At 31.2% G+C, this 13,048-nt stretch overlaps 2 protein-coding genes across 2 annotated transcripts; both read left to right on the forward strand.

Moving 5' to 3' along the window:
• Window positions 1–833: 833 nt before the first annotated feature.
• Window positions 834–3,576, forward strand: LOC105777553 (40S ribosomal protein S9-2). The gene is made up of 3 exons (XM_012600898.2): window positions 834–998; window positions 1,894–2,275; window positions 3,151–3,576. The coding sequence occupies exons 1-3, from the start codon at window positions 971–973 to the stop codon at window positions 3,332–3,334; spliced, it is 594 nt and encodes a 197-aa protein (XP_012456352.1). The 5' UTR covers window positions 834–970; the 3' UTR covers window positions 3,335–3,576.
• Window positions 3,577–5,511: 1,935 nt separating this feature from the next.
• LOC105776100 (vacuolar iron transporter homolog 2) lies at window positions 5,512–6,381 on the forward strand. The gene is made up of 2 exons (XM_012598576.2): window positions 5,512–5,833; window positions 6,062–6,381. The coding sequence occupies exons 1-2, from the start codon at window positions 5,512–5,514 to the stop codon at window positions 6,379–6,381; spliced, it is 642 nt and encodes a 213-aa protein (XP_012454030.1).
• Window positions 6,382–13,048: the final 6,667 nt, after the last annotated feature.

Here is a 13,048-nt window from a genome sequence, read left to right on the forward strand (position 1 = left end):
GCTTTTCTTCTTGATAAAGTAGATGCCTCAGGTTCAGGTTTGTTACTAAAGGATTGTGTCTTTATTGCCTTAGATTTCAGTCTTATTTGTAATGTTGGATTCATAGGGACGCTAATAAGGCTGCTCATGTCTTGGCAACGAGAGCTTTATTGAGAGCGAACTATACCAATTGTACTGATTGTCCTTTTGATATTGCTAATATTGTTAATGCTGAAAAACCGTCTACTTTGGATGATACAATAAGGAGCTAAGATTAGGTGTATTGGACAAGCTTAATAACTTGGGTTTAGGCGCTCCCTTTGTTTTATCTTTGTTTTGAGATTTTCACATTGGTTTATTAATGAATATGAATTTTTTTTAAAAAAAGAGAGTATTTTATTGTAATATGATATTTTAATTATAATCGGCATTTGTTATTGTCGCTTGTTAGCCCAAATTATAATAAATTATGAAATAATTATATTGTTATTTAAAATAATTGATTAGATAAACGTAGTTGAAGTAATACATTATAATTTATATTCATTATGAAATAGTAAACTTTCAGCCTTAGAATATATCCAAAATAGTTTTTTCATCATATATTAAAATTTTATTTTAATTAATTATTTAAAGATATTATAATACAATTATTAATTACAATTTGATTTATTTTATTTTATAGTATTAAATTCGGATTCTAAACACAACTTTTGAACTTATTCGAGTTTCGTCCATTTTAATATTAAATTTATAATTTTAATTAATGTCGTTCAACAGTTGAACACAAAAGGCCCAAAATAGAAGATATTGAATCCTATTCACCAAAAGAGCCCGTTAAAAGCCCTAAAAAGGATAGGGAAATTTTAGGGTTTTGGGTTTCCGTAATATAAATTATCACGCTTCGGCTCTTCTTTCTTTTTAACTTCGTCTTCTTCCTTTTGCACCCGCCCTGTTTCTATCTCGGCTCTGACGAGAAGCCGGCGCCGACATGGTTCACGTCAGCTTCTACCGCAATTGTAAGCTAACTCCATTGTCTTTTCCCGACTCCACCTTCATTATTTTTTGCTTTCTTTTCTTCGTATTCTGTAGTTTCAACTGAGTTTGTATTATACTATGAAAGTTAATGTTTTACCCAATTTTATTCCATTTTTCGATTTTTTTCTTTGGTTCTCAGAAATGGACTTTTGTATTTAGCTGGTATAATACTATAGTTCTCGCTTTTTTATTAATAAGCGGGGTTTTTTTTTGTGTTTGATGTAGTTTAGGTTGTTAGAAATGATCTTTACCTTGGATTTCGCTTTATTCTTATTTCTTGGCCGATTTGATCTATTTGTTACCTGTTGATGTATTCTATTAGATTACTATTTGGTAATTAAAGAGAAGGTTATATTATAATTGATATAAAGCAGTTAGAAAGTTTCTATATTTGAGGTTTCAAGCTTGAATCTTAGGTTGGGTTTGGATGGGCGATTGGGTGCGGTGTGGTGCGTTTAGTTTACTTTTTGTCTCACGCTACAGTATCGCTACAGTATCTAATCTCACAGCCACCACTATTTTTACACTAACCGCAGTAAACTCACCGCCCATCCAAACCCACCCTTAGTGGTCTTCAGTGGGGATTTAACGGTTGTAGAGTATGGTTTCCGACTTTGTAGATCATATGACCTAAAAAACAGCATAATTGGTTGATTAGTGTTCGGTACTCTCGGATCCTATTTGATAAATATACTTGTTTAGGTTAATGGTTTTGGTGCCTTTCTTGATATGATTAAAAAAAAAAAAAGATAGCGTTATGATTGTTTTGTGCTCATTTGCGGTTATATGATTGTTCCCTGACTTACTAATTAGTCGAATCACATTATTGTTGTTGTTGTTGATGATGATGGTGATGAAATTGATGTGTGGTTGTAGATGGGAAGACCTTTAAGAAGCCTAGGCGTCCATATGAAAAGGAACGATTGGATGCAGAGTTGAGACTTGTAGGAGAGTATGGACTCCGATGTAAGAGGGAGTTGTGGAGGGTTCAGTATGCTTTGAGCCGTATCCGTAATGCTGCTAGGGATCTTCTCACTCTTGATGAGAAGAACCCTCGGCGTATTTTTGAAGGTGAAGCACTTCTTCGTAGGATGAATAGGTATGGACTTTTGGATGAGAGCCAAAACAAGCTTGATTACGTCTTGGCTTTGACTGTCGAGAACTTTCTTGAGCGTCGTTTGCAAACACTAGTATTCAAGACTGGGATGGCCAAGTCAATTCACCATGCTCGTGTGTTGATTAGGCAAAGGCACATTAGGTAATCATTACTCTTCTTGCTATAAAGCAGCCTGGAGTTTATTTTACTGTGTTTACATATTGGTGGTTAGGTTGTTTCTAGAAACTGCACCAGTCATCTTTTGCTGCACGTGATGTGCCTGTTCACTATAAATAATTCATCTTTTTATTCCATTGATGCACGTTTTCATGTTTGCCATCTGTCTTTTGATTATGTGTTCTTAAATCATTAACTGTTTGGGATGTATGTTGAGGATTTTTCACATCTTATGAGTATCCTTTATTGTTTCAAGCCCATGTTATTTAGACTGGGGTGTTAGTTTTGAATATGGGCATGAGCTTGATGTGGATACTTTTATTTACCCATGTCTAAGATGTGTTGGAATAAAGTGTTAGAGCAACATAAGCTCAAGTGCCACTGTGGTTTAGCGAAGCTGCATTTTTACAGGATATAAACTCAGAAAGCATTCTTCTGAGTAATTTGAGTGATTGACTTTTGCAACTAGTTTCTAACAAATCCTTTGGCTGATTGCTGATATGCCGATGTGGCTTTTGTTTTGCATGTTGTGATTTGTTGCCTTGGTACTTTGCATATTCTATACACAAATTCTTGTTTGAGCAGTTTCATAGATATAGGCTAATTGAGTACTAGATAATTTATGGATACTCTTAATGTTGCATCCTGATATAGAGTTGCCAATATCAGACATGACACGTTGCATGACAGAAATAACTAAAACACAAAAGAAATGACTCGAATGACTTAAAATCTATATAATAGAATTATTAAATTATTGAAGTTTGTAGAAATATAAAATAGTTGTAACAAAATGTATGAACATAATATCCATACATGAATTGCTTGGTCTATCTTGATGTTTGTTATTTTCTTGATAGGGTTGGTAGGCAAGTGGTCAACATCCCATCTTTCATGGTGAGGGTTGACTCTCAAAAACATATTGACTTCTCTCTCACAAGCCCCTTCGGAGGTGGCCGCCCTGGAAGAGTGAAGAGAAAGAACCAGAGAGCAGCTGCCAAGAAGGCTGCTGGGGGAGATGGTGATGACGAGGAAGACGAGTAAATGTTAAGGCCATTACCCTGCAACTAGGAACCCTTGAAAGCATATGTTTGGAACTTTGCCATCACCTCCATTGTTAGACATGGTTTGAGTTTTGTTTCCAGATCTCTACTGTAGCGGATATTGGTATATGTCTTGCTTTAGTAATCTGTGTTTTTTTAACCCTGATTTAAAGCTATTTAAGTAATTATGCTGTTTAAGGATTGAAATATTTTAATGGATGACGTATTCTATTAAACCTAAAACCTTATTTAAGGGCCAGACTGTGCTTTTGTGTAATATGTTGATTAGATGCCAATTGAAAGGAAAAAGGTCAATGAAAAATACGAAAGACACATAAGTGGGTGAAAATGGTTCAAAATTAAACATTTATAGAAAAGAAGAAAAATATGAAGTGTGATGATCTCGATGTTTGAAACCTAGCAACAAAAACAAAAAACAAACCTGAAACATATAATAAATAGTCAACTCATACTAGAAGAAAACAAACTACTTGCATCAGGTTTCCACCAACTAAAGAAAGCAAAGTAAAACTCAAGCCGTGGCAATATTTTTGAAAAGTGCCGTGAAAAAGTGTTTTTAAAAAGTTTGATTTAAAATTTGAGTGTATAGTATTGTTGTCAAAAAGTGCTTTTCAAAAATAAAATATTCATTTTAGACATGTTTAGTAAGAATATAAAAAAATTATTATAACTTGTTAATATTTTAATATATGAAATATAAATTTTAAATATTTTTAAGCAATAAATATTAATTATTTATAAAATTTAATTAAAATATATAAACTATATTTTAAATATTTAAATATAACCATTAAATATTTGTAATTAGTATTTTAAAAATATTTTTATATTTAATTAATGATTTTAACACATTTGTAATTAAGCACCAAGAAAAAAAATAAAAAGCATTATGTTATTGGAGGGGTGAAAAAGTAATTAAGCACTAAAAGTGAAAAAGTATTTTTGGGAAAGGAAAAACACTTCTGAAAAGCTAAAAATTTCGACCAAAAACAACTTGTTTAGCATAACTTTTCTTCCAAAAGTGCTTTTGGAGCCAAAAATGTTTTAAAGCTGCTAAGAAACAACCTATTTTAAATCGTTGAGTCTATTTTTAGACAATCATTTACAAGTATTGTAATATTTTTGGTAAAAAAACCTTTCCAAACTCTCTCAATTTCAAAATTGAGTAAATTGGTTTGTCTCAAAAAAATAAAAACAATTTAATCCTTCTAAATTTCGAAAGTGAGCAATTAAGGACAATTGTACATGATTTTGATTGGTATAATAATAAATTTAACTTTCAAAGTTTACACATTCTATCAAATTGGTAATGATTTAACAAATTTAGCTTGCAACATTTATGTAAATGTGTAAATGTTGAGGATAATTTAATTTAATTTTTAAAATCTAGATCACTTTGACAAAACATGTAAACATTGAGAGCTAAATTTGTTGTGTACAATTGACTAAAGACATTAATGTCCTGATTAAGGGTGAGTTTGGATGGGCGATGCGTTTATCTGCGGTTAGTGTAAAAATAGTGGTGGCGGTGAGATTAGATACTGTAGCGATAATGTAATGTGAGACAAAAAGTAAGCTAAACGCACCGCACCGCACCGCACCGCATCCAATCGCCCATCCAAACCCACCCTAATTGTGCTTAATTATTCCATTTCGAAATTGAGAAAGAGTGGAAAAATCTTTTCACCAATATTTAAAAAAAAAATCTAATAAATAAAAACCATTTTAAAATTAATTATTTTTAAAATTCTCCAAACCTGTAACCCTTTAGGAGAGTTAAAATGCTCCTGAGATGGCAATTAATTAAGTCCAGTTTAGACAAGCCAAGCATCTCAAGGTAGATAGGAACGAGAAGGAAACAAACAATTACTAGTTAAGTTTGAAGGACGGGTTGGACAAGACAATCCATAGACCCCAACGTCCCACTTCACTTCTTCCCTGTTTGTAATCTTCCACGGCACCTCCTATGGATATCTATATCCTATGAAACCCCTATTTTGTAGGAACGTAATTCGCATCTCTCAGTTTCTAATATATTCTACTTATATTATATATATCCACGTGCTCTGAGTGTGTCTTAACTTTGCGATCCACACTCCACTCCATCCAGATTCCTGTACGCTATTCACTGCTATTTATCCCCGAATAACTCTTCCCATGGCTTCCCCACACACAACTGAACCATGTCCTGAGCAAACTATTTCTGTAGCCAATGAAACCTATCAAGGGATGGAACTTGTGCAACGAGGTCAATGGATTCGAGCAGCCATTCTAGGAGCTAACGATGGGTTGCTTTCGACCACATCCCTAATGCTTGGTATAGGTGCAGCAAATGATGATAAATGGTCCATGATCCTCTCTGGACTAGCTGGAGCCATTGCAGGTGCCTGTAGCATGGCTGTTGGCGAGTTTGTTTCCGTTTCAACCCAAAGAGATATTGAGCAGGCTTCAAAAACTGACACAGGCATGCAAAATGATGGTGTCAATAAACTAGATATGACTTGCTGTGCTACTACGGCTAAAGCAAGCAGGTTAAGAGAGACAAACTTAGATGTTCCATGCACCCGTGATCCGATAGAAAAAATGTTCTCTCCTGTTATAATTCTAGAGCCAAATTTGCCCCAGGGTCTGTCTCCCCGTAGATCTCCTATAATAAAAGTGATGACCGATGATTTAAAAACTAAAGCACCAGTAACATTGGTGCAAGATGATGATCATGACAAGGAAAACACACTGCCCAACCCGTGTAAGGCGGCTTCAGCTTCGGCTTTGTCATTTCTATGCGGGGCAGTTGTTCCTCTGGCATCTGCTGCTTTTATTGAACAACATCTTATCCGGATTGTGGTGATTGCAGTGGTTTCATCTATAGCTCTTGCGGTCTTCGGTTGCTTTGGAGCTTGTCTTGGGGGTTCCCCAGTTAGGATATCAGCAGCCAGAGTTCTTTTTGGAGGGTGGGTTGCCATGGCCATTACTTACGGTTTACTTAAGCCCTTCGATAGATACCACCATGGCAGCGACACTGACTAGGGTTATATATATTAGCTAGTTAATAAGTAATACTGTATATGTCAAGAAGTAATACAAGATGATAGGGGAATGTGATTATCATTTAATAATGTAATATAGAAAATTATATAATTTAAGGTTTTTTAAATAAAAATTAAAGTACTGCAAAGCAAATGTATATTTGTAAAAGGAATCTGATTTAAGGTAGAATACATTGTTTCTATCAAATTATAAAATTTAATGAGAGACAATGCACTAATTCTTTATCATTTTAATCCTAAAGAGCTTAAATCCATGGTTTCTGAACGATTCATTCTCTTCAAAATGCTTTATGCTTTTTCGAGTAGAATAAACACAATTAGAAAATAGCACGCTTGCTTCCAAGGTGGACCTCTATCGGGTACAATCTTATTTTCCTTGGTATTTTAAGCTGGAATTTCCTAAATTTAGTGGTGAAGATTTTAAGGTGGTTGGTGAAGTTTGAACTCACCAAAAATGTTGCAGATGACTCTAAGGTTAAGAGTCCAAAAGCGAAGCCTCCAAGGTCACGTTCTATGACACTACTTTTTATGTTATATAAATGAATTTAAGATTAATTTATGTCGGGTATGGTTTATTGTGTTTTTAGAATTAGGGTTGAGTAAAGAAATCGGAAAAATCGACAAATTGATTCAAATTGATATATTCGATTAGGATTTTATATTGTTCGGTTCAATTTTGGATTGATGTTACCATCAAAACCGCATAATTCAGTTCGTGTTTGATTTTTTTCATATGAAACTCGTTTTATCCAATCAAACTAAATAAAAAAAATCTATGTTTAAAAAGTAGTCCTAGTAGAATAATAAATTGAAGATTTCAATGTCTATATGAACTAATTAATTTAACCCTACTACTACTACTACTACTATTATTATTATTATTATTAAAACTAGATATCATCATGCGAAAATTTATAAAAGTGTAGTTTTAATAACTGGATCATTTCTTAAATATAATAATTTTAATTATAAACATAATTTTAATTTTAAGAAAATCGTTTATTAAATTTTATAATATTTTATTTTTAAAAAATAATTTTTCACAATTATATATATTTGATAGTTATGAATTTAATAAATTATATGGTATATTGTGGTCACTCAATTATAACACAAAAAATATTAGTGTAACAATATGTTTTTCAATGGTGTCAAAAACGGTGATTTCAGGGTCACAAATTCAACAAGTGAGTCTGTAAATATTATTATTTAATATTTACGAGTCAAGTATAGAATTACGTTGAAATTTGATGCTATGATTTTTGTTAATTGAATGAATAAATAGGTCAAGTGGTATGTCCCTAAAGTCAAGTGGTTTTAGAAAATAAGGTATCGAGACCTCGTTTCTATAAACCGAGCCCTAAATATTTTATTAAATATTTTTGGAGTGTTATTAGGGTCATATTAAAATTTTGGTTAAGAAATTTTAACGTTTAAATAGTTAATTAAGAGAAAATAATTAAATCATAATAGTTGAAAAGTCAATCGCTATTAGTTTAAAGGTATTAATTTATTAAAGAAACATGATTGGATGGCCTTGTTAGATAATTAAACTCATTTTAATGTTGTTGGACGGTTAGTGGATGAACTAGTTAATAATAATAATAAAATAGGTATTTAATAATATTATGTTAAAATAAGTAAAACAAAAGTCATCTTCATTTTTTTTGTTCTTCCACCATGAAGCTTAAAGGATTCGGCAAACCTTCCAAGGGGTATATTTTTTAGTCCGTTTTTAATAATTTTTATATTTTTGAGATCGTTGGAGCTTAATTTAGCTAACTTAGAGATTAAATTGTAAAATTGTGAAATGTTTAGAATTTTACCATGGATGAATTTGTGATGTTCTTTAATTTTTATGATAGATTATTAAGTTTGATGGCTAAATAGGACTGCTTTGTAAAGTGATTTTAGTTAATTTTAAAGTTTAAGGACTAAATTGTTAAAATAGTAAAGCTGCATAAAATTCTTGTGAAAAGGTGATAAATATGGGTTGTATAGGAATAATGGGAAATTCAGTTAGCTTGAATTGGGTGGTTAATTTGCAAGTTTCGGATTTAGGGACTAAATTGTATAAAAGGTAAAATACTGGGATAATTGTGTAAAATGATGATGGAAGGACTTAATTATGTTAACCTACTTATCTAAGTGCTGGAATGGTTTAGTTGAGGTAAGTTCATATTTTAATTAAATTAATTTATTTGATTTCTAGAAGTAAATTGATATCTTTATATAAGTATTTATGTATTGATGATTAAGATTGTTTTGATTTGAGCAAAGAAAAGGACTGTGATTGAAATACATCATGATATTATACTTGAAAAGGAAAAGACCACAGCTAAAAGTCACCATGGCATTACATTTGGTATTTCCGAATCTATGAAAGGTTGAAAAGAAAGTTATCCGAAAAAGATAACAAATGAAAATGTTGAAAAGGAAGTTATCCAAAAAGGATAACAAATGAAAAGGTTGAAAAGGATGTTATTCGAAAAGGATAACAAATGAAAAGGTTGAAAATATATCAATGAAAAGATCGAAAAGGATATCAATGAAAAGGTTGAAAAGAATAGCAATGAAAAGGTTGGTATCTCATCTTTCAACTATTCGCTATTCAGGTATCATGTTTCAAGTGAGATATGTATTATAAGTATAAATATGAGATGAATTTTTTTATTAGTATAGTTTGATAATGAATATTAATGCCTTGGTGTAATTATATGTTTCATATGTCTATAAATATGTTATCTAGTTATGTTTATGGTGTGTTTAGAGAATTAAATGGTTATATGAGTATTATCTCGAGTATCCGATGATATTCTATTTGGTCCAACGGTAATAAAGATTTAAAAGAGTAAGCTTAATTATATGAATTGTTATGTGATCATGAAAGTTGAAATGGAAGATGTTGACATAATGCTTTGATTTGGATATTTTATGCAAATTGGTATAATGATGAATGAAAATATATTTGATATGTTACTATTATGTGTTTTATGACATGATGAGATTATGTCTTTGTTATTGAGCTCATTAGCTTGTAGGACTTGTGATGTGTACAGGATTTCATAAATTCATGAGAATGATAATGAGATTATGCATCAAATTCATAGAAATTGAGTTTAAAAGGTAAGTTTACGTTTAAGATTATACGAGCTTACTAAGCACTAGTTTCATATGTTGTTGTTTTCTTTGTCTTGCAAATCATCGGAAAGCTTGATTGATTGGAATTTTTGTTGGAGTACATTCACACTATTCGTCCATCATTTTGGTAGACTTTGGTTATTATGTTGATGGTTATAAATGGTTTGTAATAGGTGTTTTATGTTATTTGGCCAATATGATGTGATTTGAGAGTTCTTGTTTATATGTTTTGCTTTTGGCTTGTTAAGGTATATGTAAATATGTGACTTAGTAATTTGTAAGTGTCTTTTCAAGTAGATGACTTATGGTAGAACTAGGATGTGAAAGAAATGGTCAAATTGAGATGTATGTTTAAGGTTAGTATTTTAGCATTGAGTTTGAATTGTTTTAGATGTTTATTGTGGTACCAATGAGGGTACATTGGATGGGCATTTATATTAAATGATATGTGTATGTTTTGGCATGTATAGAGTTTAAATGTAATTTGGTTACTTTGATGTTTTAAGTTGGTGATAAGCTTATTATGGTCAAGTGCTTAGTTGGTGTTGTGTTGTAAACGATGAAGTAAATAGGTGAAGATACACTTGTGCATGTTCTATATTATATTAGGCAAGTCATGGTTTTTGGTATGTTTGATATAAGTTTATTGAATGAACTTGTAATGTTAAATTAGATTATGTTTGATTTGTGATTGTGGTGTCTTTTGATAACATATTGCTTAGACATAGAATGGATGAATATTTGGCATGTTTTTGGTGTTTTGAATGTGCTTTTAATCATGTGAAATAGGCTAGGTATGGTGTGTCTTAGTGTGCAAGAATTCAGACTTGATTTGGCTTGTTTTAAGGGCAACTTATGCAGCACATAGCCTGGGACACGGGCTGTCACACAGTCATGTGCCACACACGGTCACCCCACACGACTGTCTGTTTCAAGTCAATATGGAACACGGTCAATGACACGGCCATGTGACCTAACATCAAATGCACACACGGGTTGGCACACGGTCGTGTAACCTTATTTTGAATACCACACGGGCTGAGACACGATCGTGTGTCCATACTTCGAATGTCCACAGGGTCTGGGCTATGTCACATGGTCGTGTGACCCCTGTTTCTAAAATTTTTCAATTTTCCCAAAAATCTATATTTTGTTTCAAAATGATCCCTAAATGTCCTGAATCTATTTTTATGGCCTGATTTAACGCTCATAAGTGCAACTATTCAATAAATGAAATGCGTATTTGAATGTTAGTATTTAATTTGAATATTTGTTTATTTAATTTGAATATTTGTTTATGTTTGAAGTTAAATTTTTTGAATTTTATTGTAGTACTCCAAAACTCTAATCCGGCGACAGAGACGAGTTAGGGGTGTTACAATTAGGTATGCGGATGATTACATGTTAGCTTTCCTTTTAATAACTTTGAATGATTTATCAATTTAATAGCTTAAATTAAAATGATTTGTTAAATGGTCTTATTGATGATTATGATTTTAACTTAATTATTTAATTCACTTTATAAATGTATAAATGAATCTAAAAGCGGTACTATGATTGTTGTGAAAAAAATTAAAAAATTGCAATATTATATTTTTCCCAAAACAAGGTGATATTGTTTTTTTACAAAGCTCAAATTTGGTAAAAACCACTAAATTGAACCACAATTATCGATTTTGGATATTTCGGTTTTATTCAATATGATTTTGGTTTTGATTTGGTTTCGGTTTCAATGTTGGAAAATATGAACATCCCATATATAATAAGAGTAATTATATGTTATTATTTACTATCATAAAGGTTAGCTCAAATTAAAATAATCTAATTTTGTTAAGGTTTATTGGGCCTTAGTTATTAAATAAAGTATGTGATACTCTAGTAACTAAATTCTAATTAATGATGGGCTGATTAGAAATTAGAATTAATGTGCAAAAGTTATATATAAAGTTTATGATCTCCAAATTATACATAACATAAATTTTCTAATATCTCATCTTTAGAAAAGAGAGAGTCACATTGTGTAGATTACTTGTGTGCTAATTTGGAAGATCAAAACTATAAGATCGAATATTCCAAGAAATCAATGGATTCATGTACGCTTTTATATTTAGTTTTGTTCTTGATGATTTTACATGGCAGATCCTGGTTTGTTAAGTTTTTTTTTTATACCAGATCTTGTTTTATGGTTTTAACAAGTGGCATCCGAACCTCTTCATGTTAAATAATTGAGAACGAATTGATTCTCTATTATTTTGGGTTGATTCGTCTTACAAAATTTATGAATTTGATATTTTAATTATTTATAAAATTTCTTAAATTTTGATTCTATATGTCAAAAGTTTTAGAGTTTTCAATTTTAATTTCATAATTTTGGTAATTTTCGATTATCATACTTTATTGATTTTAATGTAAATAAACCCATTGTTGTTTAAAGTGGGTTACGACTAATTTTTGCTTTGAAATAAAATAGTGGCTCAATATTTTGGTTGAATGCTTTTGGTATATCTTCATATGAGAAGACAGAGTTATTTAGCTTTGGTAATATGTTTTGTGCGATTAAGAAAGAAAAAGATGGCAAGTTTTGGCCACTGGTGTATATATAGTCAATATCGATGATGGGTATGGCTTTAAAGGGATTAAAGAAGAAAAAAAAGAGAGAGGCTTTCATGTCCTTTTTTATTGATTGTGCTCATGGTTTTGAATTTGGTTACTTTACAATTTGCTTTAATCGACTCTACTCTGGTTGCCTTAAACTGGATAGTTTATCAATGACAAGTTGAGTATATTAAAGATTCAATTGTAGAAATTAGTGTCAATTGTTATTACATGTTTGTGACACAGTACTGTTATTCAAGGTTTAATTGGAAAGTGAGTATTTATTCATATTTTGGGAATCTAAGTTTTGGCTGCAATTTTTCTTCTGAATCTGATTCCCCCTTAGAGCATGCTCTCTTGATGTTTGTTATTCGCGTATTTCATGTTCTTTTTTTCCTTTTTGAGAATTTAAACTAATTGTGTTTTTTAAGCATCAATCATCACATCATAATGATGGAATTGTCTAGTTGGTAAAAGGAATTGTTTTCATTCTATGACTAATTCATCATCATTAATTTTAATTAAATTAGTCAAAATTAAGGTTTTCGATTCGATGGTGGCATTAAGACAACCTTATTTTGGATTATTTGAAAACTATAGAGCATTAAAAAAATAGTTTTGACCTTTAACTGTTATGGAAATTTTAAAATTTGAATAGTGGTATATATATATTTTTAAAATAACTTAATTGAAAATATTAAGTTGCCAAAGTGACATTTGTTATTGAAATTATTTTGTTTTAAAATTTAAAAGGTTGTGCGCATGTAAATTAAGCCATGTTAATATCGATTGGCCCAAAGGGAAGTTAATATTTAACTAAATTACATGTACAACTGTGGTAATAAACATGTGACGATTATTTGGTTTTACATACGAGTAATAAATCGACCCAAAGGAAGATTTATTATTCG

The sequence above is a fragment of the Gossypium raimondii genome, chromosome 10, assembly GCF_025698545.1.
Source record: "Gossypium raimondii isolate GPD5lz chromosome 10, ASM2569854v1, whole genome shotgun sequence".
Taxonomy (NCBI): domain Eukaryota; kingdom Viridiplantae; phylum Streptophyta; class Magnoliopsida; order Malvales; family Malvaceae; genus Gossypium; species Gossypium raimondii.

Coding starts and splice junctions, on each gene's coding strand:
- LOC105777553 (XM_012600898.2), top strand. CDS start 971: ATGGTTCACGTCAGCTTCTACCGCAATT. Junction 999..1,893: donor CGTCAGCTTCTACCGCAATT/GTAAGCTAACTC, acceptor GTGTGGTTGTAG/ATGGGAAGACCTTTAAGAAG. Junction 2,276..3,150: donor ATTAGGCAAAGGCACATTAG/GTAATCATTACT, acceptor TTTTCTTGATAG/GGTTGGTAGGCAAGTGGTCA.
- LOC105776100 (XM_012598576.2), top strand. CDS start 5,512: ATGGCTTCCCCACACACAACTGAACCATGTCCTGAGCAAACTATTTCT. Junction 5,834..6,061: donor CACAGGCATGCAAAATGATG/GTGTCAATAAAC, acceptor CATTGGTGCAAG/ATGATGATCATGACAAGGAA.